The 21,373-nt window shown below is 47.2% G+C and overlaps 1 protein-coding gene across 5 annotated transcripts in view; it reads right to left on the bottom strand.

Annotated features, from left to right (window-relative positions):
- LOC144113446 (uncharacterized) overlaps window positions 1-21,373 on the bottom strand; it is a 303,663-nt gene that overhangs the window by 274,075 nt on the left and 8,215 nt on the right. For all 5 annotated transcript variants that reach the window (XR_013310798.1, XM_077646530.1, XM_077646531.1 and 2 more), the window contains 2 exons: window positions 19,492-19,654; window positions 633-923 (listed from right to left, as the gene is read on the bottom strand). Coding sequence is in view for 2 of the 5 variants with exons in the window: in XM_077646528.1 (XP_077502654.1) it covers window positions 633-923; window positions 19,492-19,654 (454 nt within the window). In the remaining 3 variants the exon portion in view is untranslated. The remainder of the gene's footprint in view (window positions 1-632; window positions 924-19,491; window positions 19,655-21,373) is intronic.

Genomic DNA, 21,373 nt, shown 5'->3' with positions numbered 1-21,373 from the left:
CAGGCTTTCATTATCGATACTTTTTCACGGTAGTCTAAAAATCTCACAATTACTGGACGATCACCATCTTTCTTCTTTCCCAGCCTATGACAGCGTTCAATTCCACTAATGGTTAAATCAAGCTTTTCAAGAAACACACTCTCTTTTATCTTCTTGATAAGATCATCAAATGTTTCAGTGCTCTCTTCTTTAACGCCATAAATTATCAGATTATTCCTTCGACTCCGGTTTTCTAACTCATCAACCTTATTCAAGAGGCTGGAAACATTTTGTTCTAGTTCAGCTATAGTTGATTTCAGGCCATTTACCTCTGTCTTCAATGTACCAAGAGAAGCCATTTGAGTTTCTATGCCACTTATTCGTTCATGTAAGCTAGCTACATTTTTTTCAAGTTTTTCTTGTCTAGTCAGTACATTGTTGATTGATGCAGTTATGTTATTTTGCCCCAAGACAAGTTGTTGCAATATTTCCTGGTCTGTAGGCCCCAGATTCGACTCAATGTCACCACAGATCAAAAGGCTTATTTTGAAAGAAACAGCAGAGACAACACTTTGTAAGCCAAGTGGGCATGGCAGCAGCAATAGAAAACGGTCATCACTGCGAAAACACTTCATTCGAGAATAATCACTAACCTGCACGATAAAGCAGAACTGATTGAGCATCATGTCCGATGTGCTGCTGCCTAGCCCACTGGTTGAGATGGCCGGGGGACAACTTCTTATAGCCGCAGGTATGTCCACGTGACTTGACGTCACCGATGGGGTGGCAGAAGTTGGAACGAAGAAAGGCTGGACGATCTCGATGACGGGGCAACGGCTGGCTCGTGCGAATGACTTGATGTCTGGTTGATACGGAAGAGCAGCAGTAAATCCTTCTTCAGCGCAACCAAGGGAAGGCTGAACTTGAAGAAAGAGCGCCAAGGCCTGCACGATAAAGCAGAACTGATTGAGCATCATATCCGATGTGCTGCTGCAACAGTTACTTCCTAAGTATTCTACAGATGAATTAACAAAGAAGAGAAAACAGTTCACCCCAAAGTTGCCAACAATCTAAATAATATTACTATATGCCTCCAAATGTGCCATGCCAACTATGCCAATAATATGCACGTGCATTTGAGCAAATGGCGTGTTGTGTAGTTAAGGCAAAACTACTTGTTGTCTTATGCTTTATCAGCAGGGTTGGCATCCAGAATCTAAATCTTCAAAGAGGCACCGACATACAGCAAGCGTGGGAGAAACTCATGGTTTTGCTGACGCACCAGGCATGGCAGCTGTGAGAACTATATTCACATACAAGCAATCAGACAGGATGACAGCTTATAAGCAAGCTAGTGGCAAAGATTTCTTTCAGCTGCGCCACAATGTGCACATGCATTTCGCTTTCATGGCAGGCTGCAGCAAGGAAATACTACTTAATTAAGAGTTGACCCGACTATTGATGAATATGCACTGCTGGACCACATGATGAATCAGAACATGCATCCCCACAGACCATTCCATTGTTTATACACAGCAGCCAAAATACACTCCATGAACTGTTGACGACACATGCAAAACAGTCGCACCACCACTTTCTCTGTGCTTGCACCAGATGCGTACAAGAGTACAGTGAGAAGAATGGTGAATGTTGGGAGTAGAGCACTGCACGGGCCATAGTTATAGCCCCGGGCCCAGCCTGGGCCTGATACCTTCTACCGCTACCAGCTGGAGCCCAGCCCGGTTTCTCTAATGCACCGAACTGGCCCGAGCCCGAGGAAGCTCTCGGCTACCAGGGCCGGCCTGTCCCAACAAGTCGGTGGGCCCAGCTCAGGCCCAAAACAACACAAAAGCTGTAAGCCTGCTACAGAAACACAAACATTGTTGTTACTATGAATTTCAGTGAAAAAACATGAGTGGTTGTTAGAACAGAGGTCTAAAATTCTCTAGGGTCTGCTTCTGTTTGAGTTGGTACCTATTTATTTTTTTTGCCCAGAACAAAGTGCAGTGCCTTGAATACCACGCATATAAATTTGCTGAAAATAATCAACTCAAGCCGTTTTCTGTCTCTTAGCTTCGGATTTAATATTCACAAGCTTATGTCAAACAGGCTGTAACGTTGCAATCGGTTCGCCACCGAAACGGAAACGGTCACACGAGACCGCAAAGCAGTGAGGTGTCCTATTGTGTCTGTTCAAACAGCTGCTTATCCCACTGTCACTTGTCTATTACCATCCAGCAATAACAAAATGCAGTAAGATCAACTGGACTTGGATATATTACACAATGAAGATGTTAACTTCTACAGGTCCCACACTTCACTGAAACAGTGTTAATGCGATCATATCTTAGACAATTCATTTAGAAAGCTTTTGTAGAATTAATGGTCACAAAAAATCGAAAAAAAAGGAAGGACTTGAAAGACGAAAGAAGTCTCGTAATTATTATTCCATACATTATAAAAAGTGATCAGCATAATACTGAGACCAAAATAGAGAAACTACACTACACGGGTGCAATTATTACATGCACCCTTCAAGGCCCAGATTTCTTCGCATGCGCAGTCTCCCCTATGGTCCGGAAAGCCTGCGGGGGTACCACAACTAAGCAAAACAAATAATACAGCAGTTATCAGGAAATACAAGACTGGCAGCAAACAGCGAAGACAGCCTCACAGCTCCTGTTCCTCTCAGGCTATATCCGAGTGAGTAAAGCAAAATGTTGCTTTATTTTGTGCGTGGATGCCGTACTTATGCTTCACGGTTAACGATTTCGCGAAGCTAAGAAGGTGGCAAGCAAAAGTACTGTGTTTGTGCCTTTCGGTGCATCAGAACCGGCGGCGCGAGCGCTTCGTCGTCGTTGGCTTCGGGGCTGGTTCATCTTCTTCATTCCAAGTGCCCCGGCGGAAAGAGGGAGCCATCCTGGCGACTCAAGGAGAGGAGACTACGAGGGGGCTATAATACGGCTTCAAGCGGCTGACGTGAACGACGTCGCGGCCACGGGGGCAATGGTCCGAAGAAGGTGTCACTGGTTCGATAATGTAGTTGACCGGTGATGTACGCTCCAAGATGCGGTAAGGGCCGATGTGCTTGGCCGAAAATTTGGACGTATTCGGAACAGAGAGCCAGACCAGTGAGCCAGTGGAGAAGTGAACCGCGGGCGTGTCTTGATCGGAAGCATGGGTACGGAGACCTTGACGTTCGGCGGTGAAGGAGCGAGCCAACTGGCGGCACTGCTCAGCATGGCGGGTGATGTCAGAGAGGGAAGCATATTCCGAGCTGTCGGGGTTGTAGGGAAGGATTGTATCCAACATACAAGAAGGTTCGCGTCCGAATAAAAGAAAGAATGGGGAAAAGCCGGTGGTTGCTTGAGAGGCGGTGTTATATGCATAGGTGATGAACGGAAGAACCTGATCCCAATTGGAGCTGTCGGAGTGAATGTACATGGCGATCATGTCCCCAAGAATACGGTTGAAGCGTTCGGTGAGGCCGTTGGTTTGAGGGTGGTAAGCAGTAGTGGTGCGGTGGACTGTGTGGCACGCAGCGAGAAGCTCGTGAAGAACTTCAGACAAGAAAACACGGCCGCGGTCACTGAGAAGTTCGCGAGGAGCGCCGTGACGCAGGACAAAGTGATGAAGAAGGAAGAAGGCTACATCGCGAGCAGTAGCCGCAGGTAGGGCAGCGGTCTCAGCATACCGAGTGAGGTGGTCCACGGCGACTATGATCCAGCGATTCCCAGCGGTCGTGAAAGGAAGTGGCCCATATAGGTCGATGCCCACACGATCAAATGGGCGAGCCGGACACGGTATTGGCTGTAACGGGGCAGTCGAAGGGCGAGGTGTCGACTTCCGCTGCTGACAGGCCGTGCAGGAGCGAACGTAGCGACGAACGAAGTTGTACATGCCCCGCCAATAGTACCTCTGGCGTAGTCGCTCGTACGTTTTCAGCGAGCCAGCGTGAGCACTCTGAGGATCAGCACGGTGGTGTTCACAAATGTCAGTGCGGAGATGTCGGGGAATCACGAGAAGCCACTTGCGGCCATCTGGACGATAGTTGCGCCGGTACAGAAGACCGTCGCGAAGGGCAAAATGGGAAGCCTGGCGACGAAGTGCTCGAGGGAAGGAGGCCGTAGAGGGTGAATGAAGTACGTCGACCAACGATGAAATCCATGGATCTTGGCATTGTTGATGGGGCATGTCCATGGTAGTGAGCGCTGCGAGTAGGGATACAGATATTGGCGAAGAGGGCGCAGGAGAGGGCAGTGGGGAGCGGGACAAGGTGTCGGAGTGCTTGCGGCCCGATCGGTAAACTACGGTGATATCGAATTCCTGAAGACGGAGGGCCCAGCGGCCTAGGCCCCCTGAGGGATCTTTGAGTGAAGCCAACCAGCACAAAGCGTGATGATCGGTGACGACGGTGAACGGGCAGCCATATAAGTATGGGCGGAATTTTGTTAGAGCCCACACTACGGCGAGACACTCCTTTTCCGTCACGGTGTAGTTCGACTCAGCCTTGGTGAGGGCACGGCTGGCGTATGCAACGACGTGTTCAGGAAATTCGGGCTTGCGCTGGGCAAGGACAGCCCCGAGGCCGATTCCGCTTGCGTCGGTGTGCACTTCAGTAGGGGCACTGGGGTCATAGTGTCGAAGGATAGGTGGTGAGGTGAGAAAACGACGGAGCGCAGCAAAAGCGTCGTCGCAGGCCGAGTCCCACGTAGACAGGTCGGCGGGACCGTTAAGAAGTTTCGTCAGGGGCGCGACGATGGAGGCGAAATTGGGAACAAATCGCCGAAAATAGGAGCAGAGACCCACAAATCGGCGCACTTGTTTTGTAGAAGTCGGTTTAGGGAAGTCAGCGACAGCACGGAGTTTGTCAGTATCGGGCAGGACGCCGTCTTTGGAGACGAGGTGGCCGAGTATTGTCAGCTGCCAGGTACCAAAGTGACATTTTTTGAGATTAAGTTGAAGGCCAGCATTGGTGAGGCAGCTCAGCATCTGGCGCAAGCGCTTGAGATGCGTCGGAAAATCGGGCGAAAACACGACAACATCATCTAAATAGCAGAGACAAACAGTCCACTTCAGGCCGCGCAAGATGTTGTCCATCATTCGTTCAAACGTTGCGGGAGCGTTACAGAGGCCGAATGGCATCACGTTGAACTCATAGAGTCCGTCAGGGGTGACGAACGCCATTTTAGGACAGTCGGACTCAGCCATCGGGACTTGCCAATAGCCAGAATGGAGATCCAGGGAGGAGAACTCGGCGTCTTGCAAGCAGTCAAGGGCGTCGTCAATACGTGGTAGTGGGTAGATGTCTTTGCGCGTAATTTTGTTGAGCCGGCGATAGTCCACGCAAAGTCGTATCGAGCCATCCTTCTTTTTAACCAGGACGACTGGGGACGACCAAGGACTGGCAGAAGGTTGAATAATGCCGCGTTGTAGCATGTCGTCAACTTGCTCTGTTATGACGCGGCGCTCGGGAGGCGACACACGGTAGGGGCGCTGACGGAGAGGAGCATGGGTTCCGGTGTCAATGTGGTGCTCGACAGTGGTCGCACGGCCCAAAGAAGTCGACTGGTGGTCAAACTATGAGCGAAACTGGTTGAGCAGGGCAAGTAGCTGCGCGCGGTGAGCAGCATCGAGAGAGCGGTCAATGCAGCGGTAGAAAATGTCCGATGACAAAGCCGGAGTAGCACCACGTGGGGTGAGGGCAGCGACTTCGGCACTGGAGGAGGTTACATCAGTGTCGAAGGAAGAGATCAAAGCAGCGGTTTCAAATTGGCCGAGGCACTCGCCACGGAGCAGGAGAGCGCAGAGAATGAGGTGTTAGAGACGAGGATGGCGGCAGCACCGTGGTGAATGTCGATGACGGCGAAGGGAAAACATAGCTGTCGGCGAGAGGCAAGTACAGGGGAAGGCATGAAGAGAACGGTGGCGTCAAAAACTGAGGCGGCGCAAACAGGGACAAGCACGGCACTGTCAGGGGGAATGTCAGTGCCCTCGGCGACAACAAGCTTAGCAGCACAACGAATCGGAGGCTCGTCGAGGAGCGCATCGCAAAGTGGAGAGAAGACGACGTGCGCACGGGCACAGTCAATGACGGCACAGTGCAGGGAGAGAAAATCCCATCCAAGGATGACGTCATGGGAGCTGGCACGGACTAAAAATTCGACAACATACAAAACATCGGCGATGACGACGCGTGCTGTGCAAGCGGCAGAGGGATGAACGGTATCGGCGCTGGCGGTATGTAGTGAGAGTCCAGAAGATGGGGTTGTAACTTTGCGAAGCGAGCGGCAGAAGTTTTCGTGAATAACAGAAACGGTGGCCCCAGTATCCACAAGCGCAAGTGTCTTGACTCCGTCGACAAAAACGTCAAGAAGGTTCGGCGGGGAAAGGCGAGGACTTAAGCAGGGCGATGAGTGCGCAGTTCGTGCCCCCGGGACTGCGGCTGCTAGTTTTCCGAATCGGCGCGGACGTTGCGACGCATCATGGGCGACAATGAGCGGCGGCGAGGTGAAGGCGAGCGGTGGGAAACGTAGGGCTGGCGACCGTACTCGCGGTCAGGAGAGGTCTCCTGAGGTTGTGGTCCGAAACGTGGGCGAAAGGTACGGTCTGCATCAGGGTAGTCTGGCAGAGGGTGGACAGGCGCATGCAGAGTACGTCGACAGAGGCGCGCGACGTGGCCCGGAAGACCGCAGGCGTAGCATATCGGTCGATTGTCAGCCGTGCGCCAAGGGTTGTAGGTAGGGGGCGTGAAGCGGGTCCGTGGAACAGCAGGCGCAGGCACCACTTGAGGAACGTACGTATAAGCCTGCGGTCGCGGTGGTCGCGCGACAGCCTCGGCATACGTGAGAGGCACGGGAGTGGGGGCAGGCGGCACTTCAACTGGAGGACCGTAGCTCAACGGAGCAGCAACAGGCGGTGGCGGGGTCGGGGGAAGGCCGACCTTGGGATCCAAGGGGGCTGGTTGTGGAAGAGGAGGGAGGGCGTCAGCGACCGCCTGTGTGATGGCGTGCCGGATCTCAGCGCTGAGCGGGTTGGTGTCTGATGTTGGCGAGATAGGAGCGAGAGCTGCCGGCCGACCTCGTCCCGCACAAAGTCTTTGATGGTAGCAAGTAGATCTGGATTGATGGCCAGGCCGGAGATGGAGTCGGCAGGCGGAGGAGGCCGACGAGCGCAAAGACGTTGCTTGCGCAACTCGTCGAAACTCTGGCAAAGGGTATACACCGAGGTAACGGTGGTGGGACTCTTCGCTAACAACAGCTGAAAAGCATCGTCATCGATACCCTTCATGATGTGTTTGATCTTGTCAGCCTCGGACATAGCCGGATCAACACGCTTGCAGAGGTCTACTACGTCTTCAATGTAGCTGGTGAAAGTCTCATCCGTGTGCTGAGCTCGGACGCGCAGGTTTTGCTCAGCGCGCAGTTTCCGCACTGCAGGACGGCCGAAAACCTCCGCAAGGGTGCTCTTTAGAACGGCCCAAGTGGGAATGTCGGCCTCGTGGTTGCGGAACCAGAGGTTCGCGACATCGGTGAGGTAGAAGATGACGTTGGTAAGCTTGACGCGGTCGTCTCAGTTGTTGTGGCGGCTCACCCGTTCGTATGATTCCAGCCAATCTTCCACGTCCTGGTCGCTATGGCCGCTGAAGACAGCGGGGTCGCGCTGCCGGACAGCACCGGAGCAGATGACTGGCTGCGACGTGGCGGCGGGCTGTTGACTGGCCTTGGTAGTGGACATCGGGATGGTGCGGCTGCGAAGGTCCACGGTGATGGTGAAAAGGGGAACACAGCAACCTCCACCAAATGTAGAGCGGTTTATTGGCACGATGGAAGCCCCGGCTACGAAGACCTTGGCACAGGCAATCTACGAGGCAGAGAGCCGAGAGACCAGACACAAGCGGCAGTGTTCCATCCAGCACGAGCATCCAACCGGCGGCACGAGCGCTTCGTCGTCATTGGCTTCGGGGCTGGTTCATCTTCTTCATTCCACTTTATTTTGTGCGTGGACGCCGTACTTATGCTTCATGGTTAAAGATTTCGCGAAGCTAAGAAGGTGGCAAGCAAAAGTACTGTGTTTGTGCCTTTCGGTGCATCAGAACTTCATCTTTGTAAAGAGTGGTATACATGCTGTTTAGCCTGAATTATTGTTTTCTGCATCATTTTCATTTTTTTGGATGCTCAACCTATCACATGACATATTACTGAAGATTAACAAGTTTGTACTCTGGAAAAAGTAAAAAAATATCTACAATATTGTCTTGACCTGCAGTTTGTTAAGCACATGAGAACATAAGAAGCGGGTGCTAAGAGAAAGTACATGCTCAATACACAAGCCTGAGCCTGGCTCAAGCCAGCCCGTCAGTATACAGGCCCGAGTCCGGCCCGGGCTTTCGGGTGAGCCTGAGCCCGTACAGTGCTCTAATTGGGAGTGCTTTTTGGAAAGGCCTCTCATCATCATCAGCGTACTTATGTCCACTGCAGGACAAAGGCTGCTCCCATTGATTTCCAATTAAAGTTGTCCTGATCCAGCTGTGACCCCCTTTGGCCAAGCAAACTTCCTGATGATGATGGATTTTATTGGCACAAAGGCGTCTGTGGACAAAGAGTGCCATGACACAAGGTATTTTCTTCTGTCCCACTCATGGTTGCCTTCTCTAGAAATCCACCTCTTTACCCTTAGGGACCATTGGTTACCTTCTCTCTGCATCACATGCGAATGGTCTCGACAGAAACCTATATAACGTTACAAGAATTAGAGAGATTTATGAGACACAGATTTTCAGTACAAGACATCACAAAGGCAGAACAGCAACTCACAAACCAATACACCATTACAGGCAGCGTAGAGTAAGAATAATTGAAAACTGTTAGTCTACCCAGCACTGAAGCCAGTGAGAATCAGGCACCTGGAAACAATAGGTCTTTTGTTGAAAAGCGTATCATCCTATTCTGTTTAGATACAGGGACCCCATCATTGGTCTCTTCTGGACTTCATTAGATCAGAAAACCTTTTCCATTTAGTATAATCGTCCCTATTCATGACATGAACCAATAAACACCACTCAAAAATAAAAAACTGGTAAAAAGCGTTATTGTTCCTTTTGTTCCAAGAGTAAATTGCTTTTGAGAGCACAAGGTAGTATATAAAAAATCCATGAAAATCAAGCTGCACACATGAGAAAGGCAGTGAACAAGCCATATTATGTAGTATTCAAGAGTGGCTGCAAGTATTCTCCCAAAGGCTCTTCTCAGGCACCCTCCCATGATAAGGGTCAGGTGCACCCGACTATAAGGAAGCACACAGCCATTCTTGCTGAGGCAAAAATCCTCATTCATGGAGAGAAAAAGAAAGCTACTTAACTCACCCAAGAGAAAACGCTTTCTTGCATTCAGAAAATATGGCAGAATGTTGTTTCCAACAGCAAATAGCTACTTTTCACAGGTGCTACTTTGCATGTACCAACTCAATCTGAGGCTCATGCACTTTGTACAGCATTCAGAAGTAGAGTAATTCATTTTGAACAGGCAGTGACACAATGAACACAATAACAAACTGGGACAGAGACTGCCCTTTATTTCAGGTACCTTTTTCCCTAAATCTGGAGAATCTAGTTAGTTTGGCGATAGCTGTTCACGTAGATGCACAAGCAACATGCATAATTCAACAAACTTTTCTTACTTTTTAGACATAGAATGTGTGGCTTTTATTATGCATTAAGTGCACAAGAAATTTCTGCTGCTCACACATCACTGCTTGCAACGAAGAGCAAGGTCCTCATTCCGCAGGAGTTCTTGAAGCAACTAACCTTAACAGTGGTGAGACATGCACATGTAGTCATCAGCAAGCAAGCATCTACTGCAAAACAAATGCTTCTCTTATTCACTTCCAATTGGCTCTGTCCAGCATCAGCCACAGCAATACTATCCTAGCAAATTCCCTCTCTCATTTACCCACCCGACTTTCTGCTACCGCCACCTGTTTCTCTTACCTTATATCATACTAAAAGACCATCCTCGTCCACATTACATGTCCTTCTTAAGCTCATTTCCAACCCTTAACTTCTGCTAGGACACCATTAAGTCGAGTTTGTTCTCAGATCCGCTGTTTTAATCCTGTCTCTTAACTGTAACCTGCATTTTCCTTTCAATAGCTTCTGCTTTTTCTGTAATCTAAATTCAAGCTGCTCATTAGTCTCCAAGCTTTCTCAGTCTCAGTTTGTGAAATAGCCATGAACATGTGGCCTTTGCCTGTGCTTTCTTTCTAGCTACACTAATCACTTCACTCGTCATCAGAACAGAGGCAAGCCCCTTTGACATTCCATGGCATCCTGGATTTCAATGCACTGCAACAACCTAGCATGCCCAATGCCACTGAATGTAGAACAGCACATTATTAACGCCATCCCTTCCGCAGCAGTGGCCAAGTGGTCTGAGCATCCGCCTTGCATGCGGGAGGTGCGGGGTTCGATCCCCAGTGCCGCCAAAGACCCACCGGTGATACAATGGGTGCAAGCTTTCCCCTGGCCTGGTGCTCGGCTAATCAGGGGTGAAATGCTTGGGAAATGGGTCTTTGACCCCACATTGAGTGATTAAAAATACCTTGTGCCATGGCGCTCTTTGGCCACAGACGCCCTTGTGCAATAAAAATCCAGAATCATCATAATCATTAAAGCCATCTTAGTGGGCCCATCTTCAATTAGCACCAAAAGATATGCCAGCTAAATAGCAGTAACCATAAAAAACAATAGTTTGTGGCTTTGGTGGCTGCACCACAAACTTTGCTAACCCATTTCTACATATCACACAGGTTATTAAGCCCTTAGTTTTTCTCACGAGAAAGTCTCTGAATACTTTTAAGCTCAGCAGATGACCTAGGGTGTTGTGTAACTGTTGTTAGGTGTATTCATGCCATGCAGGTACTGTCATTGCAGCTGCCAAGTGATGTTGAAACAAGCTCAGCACTTTAGTCATGAACTACAAAAACTAAACCTAAGTCTTTCAATACTACTTGCTGAAATACAAAGCCTGAAGTCTCAACTAACCATTACCAACAAGACTTTTTTTGAACAAAGCAAGTAAGTGAACTTGAGACCCATTCAAAGCTTTATATCCACATGAGTCCAACTTGAAACACTACAAAATAAGGCTGTCCAAACAGTAACTCAGATTCGTAATTTTGAAGCTTCTATTGATGACAGAGAAAACCGTTCATGTCATGATAACCTGATATATAATAGTTTTCCGCACCATACCCTATCAAAGACATTGTTCTGAGTCAGAATGTACAGTCACTCCCCAATGTTGTTACAGACTCAAATATCTCTATCAAACCAAAAGATATAAATGTGTCTGCTTAGCCATTTTGGTCATGACACACCAAAACATAAACATTTCCTAATTGTGAAATTCTCATTAAGACTAAGAATACATCACTTTAAAATGGAAGAAAACTGATGGGCAATAAACTCAAAGCAGTCTTCATTAAAGTCTTCAGAGTATTCTTGAAGGTATTTCACGCATGGTCCAGAAGGTGCAGAAAGGGTTCCGGCTGTTCACTTAAAGTAAATCTCTCACATGTTAGGGACTAATCCAGACCTTCCAACACTAACAACTAAAATATGCAACTTCCATGTTGGTGGTCACTTTCTCCACATCTGGCATAACGTCCATAACTGAAATTTGGAGCCGCCGCGGTGGCTGAGTGGTTATGGCGCTCGGCTGCTGGCCAGAAAGACGCGGGTTCGATCCCTACCGCGGCGGTCGAATTTCGATGGGGGCGAAATTCTAGAGGCCCGTGTGCTGTGCGATGTCAGTGCACGTTAAAGAACCCTAGGTGGTCGAAATTTCCGGAGCCCTTCACTACGGCGTCTCTCATAGCCTGAGTCGCTTTGGGACATTAAACCCCAATAAACCAATAAACCAGCCATAACAGAAATACCCAAGCAGCGTTCTTCTGGCGGCTTGAACGCCCAATTATCAAGCGTATTCAACTTCGAGGTCTATTAAATTCTTTTTTCTCCAAAATAGAAGTAGTTGCCATCTTGCAGTGTGTTTGAAAAGATGCAGCCATTGATTACACTTAGGTCAGCCAGACGGCAACACTGTCTAGTATATAAAAATCATCTGATCTTGTCTCATGCCATAAGTATTTTAGATACTCTAAAACATAACTTTCTTGCTCAAAGAACGTTTTTTCCCCTTGTGTGAATGGTACCAAGTGAAATTCGTCATCGACTGAGCCGTGTGACGCAAGTGCACCATGAACGTTAATATTCTGTGGTTGTGGGTGCAACAGTTCAATGAAGGCCAAAAAAAAATGTTCACCGCTATGTCCCCTTCTTTAATATATATTAATGGCCTACCTGCACATGTCTGTTCTAACATTTGTTCTACACATGTCTGTTCTAACACTTCTGGACAAAGGCCTCTCCCATACCTCTCTGAGTCAGCCTGTCCTATGCCAGCTACGGCCACCTTATCCCCGCAAACTTCTTAATCTCATTTGTCAAACAAACTTCCTGCCGCCCTCTGCTATGCTTGACTTCTCCTGGTATCCAGTCCGTTACTCTTAACGTCCATCGGTTATTTTGCCTTCGCATTACATGCCCTGCTCAAGTCCATTTCTTTTTCTTGATTTCAACTAGGAATGTCATTAACCAGCGTTTGTTTCCTGACCCACTCTGCCCTCACCCTGTCTCTTAATGTTACACCTACCATTTCCTTTCTATAGTTCACTGTGTTGTCCGCAATTAAAGTTGAACCCTTTTCATCACCCTCCATGTTTCTGCCCTGTAAGTAATGGTAAGATACAGCTGTTATATATCCTTTTCTCTTGAGGGATATTGGTTAGTTAGTTAGTTATATTGATTTTAATGGCGCAAAAGCAACTATGGCTATGATGCGCCAAACACAAGGTTAGGTTTTTGTTAAATGTTACACTTTTTATAACTAGAGTTTGTTTAAAACATTGGCTTCATTAAGAAACTTAAAAATACTTGAAAGATCAACCAGTGCTTGATCACCTAAAAGCAACTTGGGGTGCAATGGGATGTATTCATTGTAGAGTGTTGTAAAATATTTTTTCCTCAGTTGTTCCAGTTTTGTACATGAAATTAAAATGTGGTTTACAGTGAGTACATCGCCGCACATTTCGCAGAGAGGTTTGTCTTGTTTTGTCAGTAAGAAGTTGTGTGTAAGGTGTGTGTGCCCAATGCGTAGCCGACATAAAATAACTTCAGTGAAACGTTCTTGATGTCTACATGATTTCCATTCTCCTAAAACGGGTTTTATAGAATGCAGTTTGTTGTTTGCCTGTTCTTCCCATGCAGCCTGCCACTTAATTCTGAGTTTACTGTGCACTAATTTCAAAAAATCCCTGTGTGGTATGTTATCTTGTTTTATTTGATCAATTCGAGCTTGTGCTACGCATGCATCTGCTCTCTCATTACCGACAATTCCAACATGGCTGGGCACCCAGCAGAATATAATGTTATGTTTTTTTATTTTAATTATGTTATGTATGATGTTTCCTATAATGGGTTCAGCAGCGTTTCTACAGTGCAGCGCTTTGAGCATACTCAGTGAATCGGTGTAAATGACGCACTTCCAACATGACTTTCTGTTTTTGACCCATCAGTGTAAAATTCAGTGAAGGTGTCATATTTTTCTTGCAGTTCAAAGAATTCTTGTAGTATGAGCTGATGTGGCATTTCCTTTTTATGTAAGTGTGTCAGTGTGAAGTCGCACACTGAAGGCAGGCTGTACCATGGTGGTAAATTTTCATACTTTTGTGCAATATTCGGCAGGCCATCCAGTACTTCTAACTCTTCACATTTATCTTCAAAGCGCATTATTAGTGGCCGGATGGATTGTGGTTTATTGTTGAATAATCTTTTGGATGGGCACTTGGTAACAATGGGATGGCAGAGATGTTTAGGAAGAGAACGGGTTTTTAGGACGTATGCGCATGTCAGTGTGACTCTTCTATCCTCTAGTGCAGGCTCATTAGCTTCAATGTAAAGACTGTTTACCGGGGATGTTCTATATGCTCCAGTTGATAGTCGCAGACCAAGATTATGAACAGGGTCCAGTCGTTTCAAGTAGGATGCTCTTGCTGAACCGTATACTATGCACCCATAGTCCAGCTTGGAGCGTACCAGAGAGCGATAGATGTGTAATAGGCATGTTCTATCGGACCCCCACCGTTTTCGCGAGAGCACCTTTAATACATTGAGGGCTTGGGATGCTTTCTTTTTAAGGTTGTTAATGTGTGGTAGAAATGTGAGTTTCTTGTCAAAAGTGAGTCCTAAAAATTTATATTCTCGTTTAATTGGTAGTGTTGCTTGATTCAAGTATAGGTTGGGATTGAATTGTAGGCCTCGTCGCAATGAGAACAGAACAGCTACTGTTTTTTGAGGAGAGAACTTGAACCCATTTATCTCTGCCCAAGCAGTTAGTTTATTTAGTGTGATATGTATTTGTCTCTCGCAGGACGATATGCTGGAGGAAGTGCATGCTATCTGTAGGTCATCTACATAAACCGAATACATTATGGACTTGGGTATTACTTTGACTAACGAATTCATTTTTACTACGAAGAGTGTCGTGCTTAGAATGCAACCTTGGGGTACGCCATTCTCTTGGGTGAAAGTCATGGAGAGAGTTGTTCCTAGGCGGACCCTAAATGTGCGGTTAGCCAGGAAGTCGTTCAAGCAGTTCAGCATCCTGCCTCGGATACCTAGCTCTGCTAGGTCGCGGAGGATGCCGAACTTCCATGTGGTATCGTATGCCTTCTCCATGTCGAAGAAGACCCCGATACACTGCTGCTTGTGGATGAACGCCTCCCGTATGGTGTTCTCTAGGCGGACAAGGTGATCGGTGGTTGAGCATGCTTTTCTGAATCCACATTGATATACATCTAATAGTTGCCGAGATTCGAGTACAAAGGTGAGTCTAATATTTATTACACTTTCAAAAGATTTAGCAATGCAGCTGGTGAGGGCTATTGGTCTGTAATTGTCAGGACTTGTTGGTGGTTTTCAGGTTTCAGAAAAGGTACTATTACTGCTTTCTTCCACTCCTCAGGTATTCTGCCAGTCATCCATATTTTATTGAAGAATTTTAACAGTGCCTGTACGGCAGTTTCAGAGAGATGGGCAAGCATATTGTAATGCACATTGTCTGGGCCTGGTGCTGTCTTTTTACCGGAATATAATACCCTATTTAATTCCTGGAGCGTAATGGGCTGGTTGTAGTCTTCCTGCATGCCTGCTCCGAATGGAAGTTTTTGTTTTTCAGCTATAGCTTTGTGTTTCTGGAATGTGTTTGTGTAGTGGGATGACCTTGAGACTTCAGCAAAGTGCTCGCCCAATAAATTAGCCTGTTCTTCCAACGATGTTTGTGTACCGGGTGTTGTCAAAAGCGGAAGTGTGAAGGAAGTATGGTCACCAGTGAATTTACGAACTTTGTCCCACATTTTCTTTGATGGTATTGAACTATTTATAGAGGACACATATTTCTGCCAGGAGGTTTTCTCAGCATTCCTGCGCACGTACCGCGCTCTCGCCTTGGCCCTCTTAAAAGTGAGTAAGTTCTCTGCAGTGGGATGCCGACGCAGGGTGCCCCATGCTTTATTTTGCTGTTTTTTTGCAAATGTACATTCTTCTGTCCACCATACTTTGTGTTTCTTCTGTACGAGTCCTGTTGTTTGTGGTATAGCGAGTGTTGCAGCAGATATTATGCATGTAGTAAATCTTTCATTAATTTCATCTATGCTGAGGTCTTCAGAAAATTCTTTATCTAGAGTGGCACTTTCTGTAAAAAGTGACCAGTCGGTGAGGTGAAATTTCCAGCGCCGTGGTCTTGTGGGGATGACTGGAGTGGAAGACGAGAGCCTGATGACAGTGGGTAGGTGATCACTTCCCAGAGGATCATTTAAAACATCCCATTTAAAATCGTTAAAAAGCGACGGTGATGTAAAAGCTAAATCAAGGAAGCTCAGTTTTGCTGAGCTTGGGCAACAATATGTGACCTTTCCTGTGTTTAAAAGACAGACATTATTCGAGAGGAGAAAATCTTCGATTGTTTTGCCCCTAGAGTCACAGCGTCGCTTCCCCAAAACGGGGAGTGAGCGTTAAAATCGCCAACTACCAGATATGGCTCCGGCAATTCACTGATCAGGTCTTCTAAATCTTGTATTGTTAATGTGATGTGTGGGGGGAGATATAAAGAGCAAATTGTTATTGTTTTGTAGGTAACGACGCTAACTGCAACTGCCTCAAATTTTGTGTAAAGTTTGATTTCTTGAGCAGGGACGCCGCTTTGAAGGACAATCGCGACGCCTCCCGAGAGTCGATTTGCCTGCTCGCGATCGCGTCTAAAAATGTTATAATGTTTAAGGATATGCACATGTTGTGGACCAAGATTGGTCTCCTGAAGACATAAAACTGTGGGTAACATTGACCCTAAAATATGTGTTACGTCGCTGTAGTTCCGCATAATTCCTCGACAATTCCACTGAATTAAGAAAGCCATGTTTATTTTTGGGGTGAGAACACTAAGGCGTTTACTTATGCTCAGGGCCCGTTATGAGGGGTCTGTCTTTTTTTCGCTCAAGAGAGCTGTTCCGCCGCTGCAATGCGGGCGGACTGGGAGTTGTATCCATCACCTCGCCAGGGGTGCTAGAGGACCGCGCAGCCGCGGTTGTGTTAGTTTCAGGCCTCCCCTGACGGGGGGAAGTCCTGCGGGATGCCGACCCATGGACCGGCGCTCCCTGCTGTGACAATGGCAGGGCAGCTTTCGCTGACCCTGCCTGGGGCGTGGATGGCCCTGCCATAGGCTCAGTGGAAGTAGCCTCGGCAGGTGCCAGAGTGCTGTGTGGTGCTACGCCCGTGCGCACCACATCAGCGAAGTTTGGTTTCGCTGTGAACGAGAATGTGTTGGTTAGTGCAAAACGCCTCCTGGCTTCTTTAAATGAAATGTTTTCTTTGGTCATTATGGTGATAATTTCTTTCTCCTTTTTCCAGGACGGACACGCCCTGGAGTACGCAGCGTGGTCTCCTTCGCAATTTGCGCAGCGCAGTGCTGCGTCACATTCCTCTGAATTGTGGTCCTTAGAAGCGCATTTCGCACAGGTTTTGCGGCCGCGGCAACTCTGAGAGCCGTGCCCGAATCTCTGACAGTTGAAGCATCTGCGTGGGTTAGGAATGTAGTGCCTGACATTAACTTTAAGGTATCCGACTTCGATGGTTACAGGTAATGTGCGTGCTGAATGTGAGTACCAGGTGTTTAGCATCTATTTCCTTGTTGTCTTTGCGGATTTTAATTCGATAGACATCTGTGACATTTTGGTCGCTGAGACCTTCTAGCATTTCTTTTTCTGTTAGATGAATGAAGTCGTTTTCTGAGATGACACCACGGACGGTATTGAGGGATCTGTGGGCTGTTATGGAGACTGGGATGTCTCCAATAGAGAGAATGTCTGGGATCTTGGAGTTTTGGGTATGGTCACGGATTTCTAGTAATAAGTCGCCACTGGCCATTTTCGATAGCTTATATCCGGGGCCCAGTGCATCTGTTAGGCACTTTGACACAAGAAAGGGGGATAGTATTCTTGCCTGCTTTCCTTCTACTGTACTATGTATGACATGAAACTTTGGGAAGGTTGTTTTCTTTTTCGGGAAAAAGTCTGTTGCTTCGTTCCGCCCTCTTTTCAGAGAGCGATCAGGTTTTGAAAGGGGGGGAGCCATAAAGAAAATTTAGTTATTCGGTCATGGTGCCAGCAACCCACCACGGAGTCCAACAAGGGGACGGGACAGGAACTTGAAAGCAAGTCCTGCCCACGCCAGCTGTACACCTCAACTATAACCAAATATGACTCAACTCAGGGTAGTTGGTCACACAAGGTTAACCCTCGCCGCCAGGAAAACAGGAAAAACCAAGGAGTGAGTAGGATATAGGAGAGTTGTGAGACAGAGATAGGAAAGTGAAAGATGGAGAGGAGGATAGGAAAAAGCGACTGCCGATTTCCCCTGGTCGTGTCAGGCCGGAGGTGCCGTCTGCAGGAAGCTGGGGCCAAAGTGGTGTGTTGCCTCCGCCAAGGGGCCTTAAGGGTCCAAACGCTCGGCATCGGCTCAACCACCAGGATCCCCTTTTCCCCGGACACGGCGATGCCACGCACGGCGAGGCACGGGTGCTCGGGTCCGTGGTGATGCACAGTTCACCATCATCCCCTTGCGGGGATGTCCCTGCGGATGCTCGGGAACCCGCGGTGTCGCCACTCACCGTCGCGACGCCTGCAAGCTGCAGGCGCCCCCCTGCGGGGGAGGGATATTGGAAAACTTCCATTCATGGTCTGAGACAGCCAGCCAAATGAATTCCACCCATTCTTATTCTAGTAAGTTCACTCATGTGATCTGGATCTGTGGTCACTAAGTGCCCTAATTACACGTATTCCCTTACCACTTCCAGCACCTCGCTAACAATCGTAAACTGCTGTTCACTTCCGAAACTGTACAACATTACTTTGGTTTCCTGCATGTTAATTTTTAGATCAATCGTTCTGCTCTAAGCAACTGATCATGCTTTGCAGTTCATCCCCTGAGTGACTTAGCAAGGTTATGTTATCAGCAAATCGCAGATTACTAAGGTATTCTCGATTAACTCTTGTCCTCATCTGTTCCCAAACCAGGCCTCTCAACACCTCCTGTAAATAGGTGATGAACAGCATTGGTGAGGTCGTGTCTCCTTGTCTGACACCCTTCCTTATTAAAATTTTATTGCTGGTTTTATGGAGGACTACGGTGGCTGTGCAGCCCTTACAGATATCTTCCGGTTGTTTTACGTAAGGCTCATCTACACCCTGATTCCATAATGCCTGCATGACTGCTGGCTCAGGTTTCGACTCAGTCGAATGCTTTCTCATTATCTATGAAGGCTATATATAGGGACTGGTCAGTGCGTTGCATGCGCACGTGTGTGAATACCTATAAGAGTACACCGGTTGATGTATATAACCATCCCTAAAGATGACATTTACCATGAGCAGAATGACGATTACTGGGTGATGAACCTTAATTAAGCCTACCTCTTAAAGCAGTTTTAGGTCATTGCCTCCTCAAGTTGCTTTTTAGTGCTTCCTCGATTGATAACATCTCCTCGCACTGCCAGCTGGTGCACTACTTGGTCATATGGCACACACACGCATCATATCCTCCTCACATGAAATAATAGGATACTAAAAACGTCCGCCTACGTAATGCTCCACAGCAAAGTACTTGCATATACCAGACACTCATATATTCCAGACTCGAATATGCACATGCAATGAAGAACCGTCATCAAGTATGTATCCAGTCAATGTATTACAGTCCCTTCAACGCCACGCTACAAAGTTCATAGACTCATAATATTCTATGTGATGGCAGCATCTCTTAACAAAGAAAATAATCTGGCCTGTGAATCTCGCTGTCCATCACCATATCTTTTGCTTATTTCATGTTTTTCCACAGCTCACCTCATTATGCACCATATCTTGTTCTCCCAGCCAACAGATTTCACCGTATATCCCATTCCTTCCCAGTTGCTCCCATATGTTCCTGCAAAATATTCTTGCAGCATCTTCTTTCCGCAGCAGAGCTGCTGACTGAAATGGCCTTCCTCGAGACATCACTGCTCGTCTAGATGGGAAGAAAGAAGTAATAATTTATCATTCATGAGAAAAATATTGATATCCTACTCCCTATGCAATACAGTAAAAACTCATTGATACGTAAAAAAAACTGCAAGAAAAACATATTATTCGGGAAAACATGATCCAAAGCACCTAATTTTTTTTTTAATTTGGCTGTTGAAAGATGTACAAAAACATTTATTGACAAATTCACTTCACAAAAATGTCAGTTAGAATTTCTTGGCACAGGATCTGAACATATCCTTTTCTAGCGCTCGCAGAATCCAGTCCGCATTTTCGCTGTCTTAAGCTCGGAAGGAACTTCGTAACGCATCCGGTCCGTCGGCGGCAACGACGAAGGTAACAAAAATCTCTTTCGCGTCAATTTCGGATGCTTCGCCCCTTTGCACCTTAGTACTGCGGGGAAGCCACCGCAACATCACTCGAAAAAAGTTGAAAATTGGTTTTTGGGATAGGAAATAGCGCAGTATCTGTCTTACATCTCGGCGGACAGCTGAACCGCGGCGCCGTAAGGCCTAAGCGATGAGATAAAAGAGGGACTGAGTCAAGAAAGAGGTGCCGTAGTGGAGGGCTGCAGAATAATTTGGACCGCCTGGGCACCTTTCCTTTTCGCCTCCATCGAAACGCGGCCGCCGCGGTCAGAATTGAGCTCGGGTACTCTGGATAAGTAGCCAAGCACCCTAACCACAGCGTTTTAGCTTTTAGCTTGTAGAGCTGACGTTCGGAGAAGCCGTACGCGCTGCCACACTAATTCAGGATTGGTCATAGCTTATGACGTCAGAGCATATTCAACCAATGTGAGTGAGGTATGACGTCAGACATGGCCAAAGAGTCGAGTCACATGCATCCGTCTCGGAGCATCTTGCTTTTTAAAAAGCGCTCCTTCGCCGTTTCTCTATTTGCCTTCCCCAGCTAGTTCATGCCCCATGTCAGATGACTCGACGCGCCAACCACAGAGCAGTGGAAACGTTCCACATGCTGACTGTTGCGCAGCTGGCACTGGCACCCCACCAGCCCGGCAAACCCCCGAGTATGATTCAGAATCACACGCCATGCCATGTGACAGGTTGCATGACCTGGCTGGGGGGGGGGGTAAAGAATCGGCGAAGGAGTGCTTCTCAAAAAAATTGTAGTTATTGTAGTGCTAGCGAATTTCACACAATTGAGAAGATCAGTACAACTCTTAACAATGCACTGTAGGAGTGTGGCAGATACTTTCCAGCCACATTGGGAGTGCAATGGTGCGAGTTATAGGTAAAAACACACCCCTAGGGATGTAATTTTCTTTACAGACCGTATCCATTTTACTTTGCCAAGCTTTGTCCCCAATTTCGCAAAATCGGGAAGATCTGGCTTCAGGTCTCCTGAAATGAAACTTTGAAGTAATGCTAGACCTGTAACTTTTCTTCTTACTGCTAAGGACTGTAAATTATTCTTTAGAATTAATGCACCTGAAGAATCTGTCCTTCTATATTTATCATAAATAAAATGAACTGGTTTTCGCTGTACACGCTCCAGTTCAGCACTGTCTTTTTAATTATGTGGATCTCAGACTGCTCCTGCACATTCAAGTCGGGACCTAATACAAGACTTGTATTCCGTGATTCTAGTGCTGATGGGAGAATTTCTAAGTTTTCTTTTAATAAACCATAATTTTTTCATTGCGGATTGAGGAGACATTAGAGCAGATGTGAGGACCAAGTAA

Source organism: Amblyomma americanum, chromosome 1 (assembly GCF_052857255.1).
Source record: "Amblyomma americanum isolate KBUSLIRL-KWMA chromosome 1, ASM5285725v1, whole genome shotgun sequence".
Lineage (NCBI taxonomy): Eukaryota > Metazoa > Arthropoda > Arachnida > Ixodida > Ixodidae > Amblyomma > Amblyomma americanum.
The sequence above is the reverse complement of the archived record's forward strand: the minus strand, read 5'-3'. Positions and strand labels throughout refer to the sequence as shown.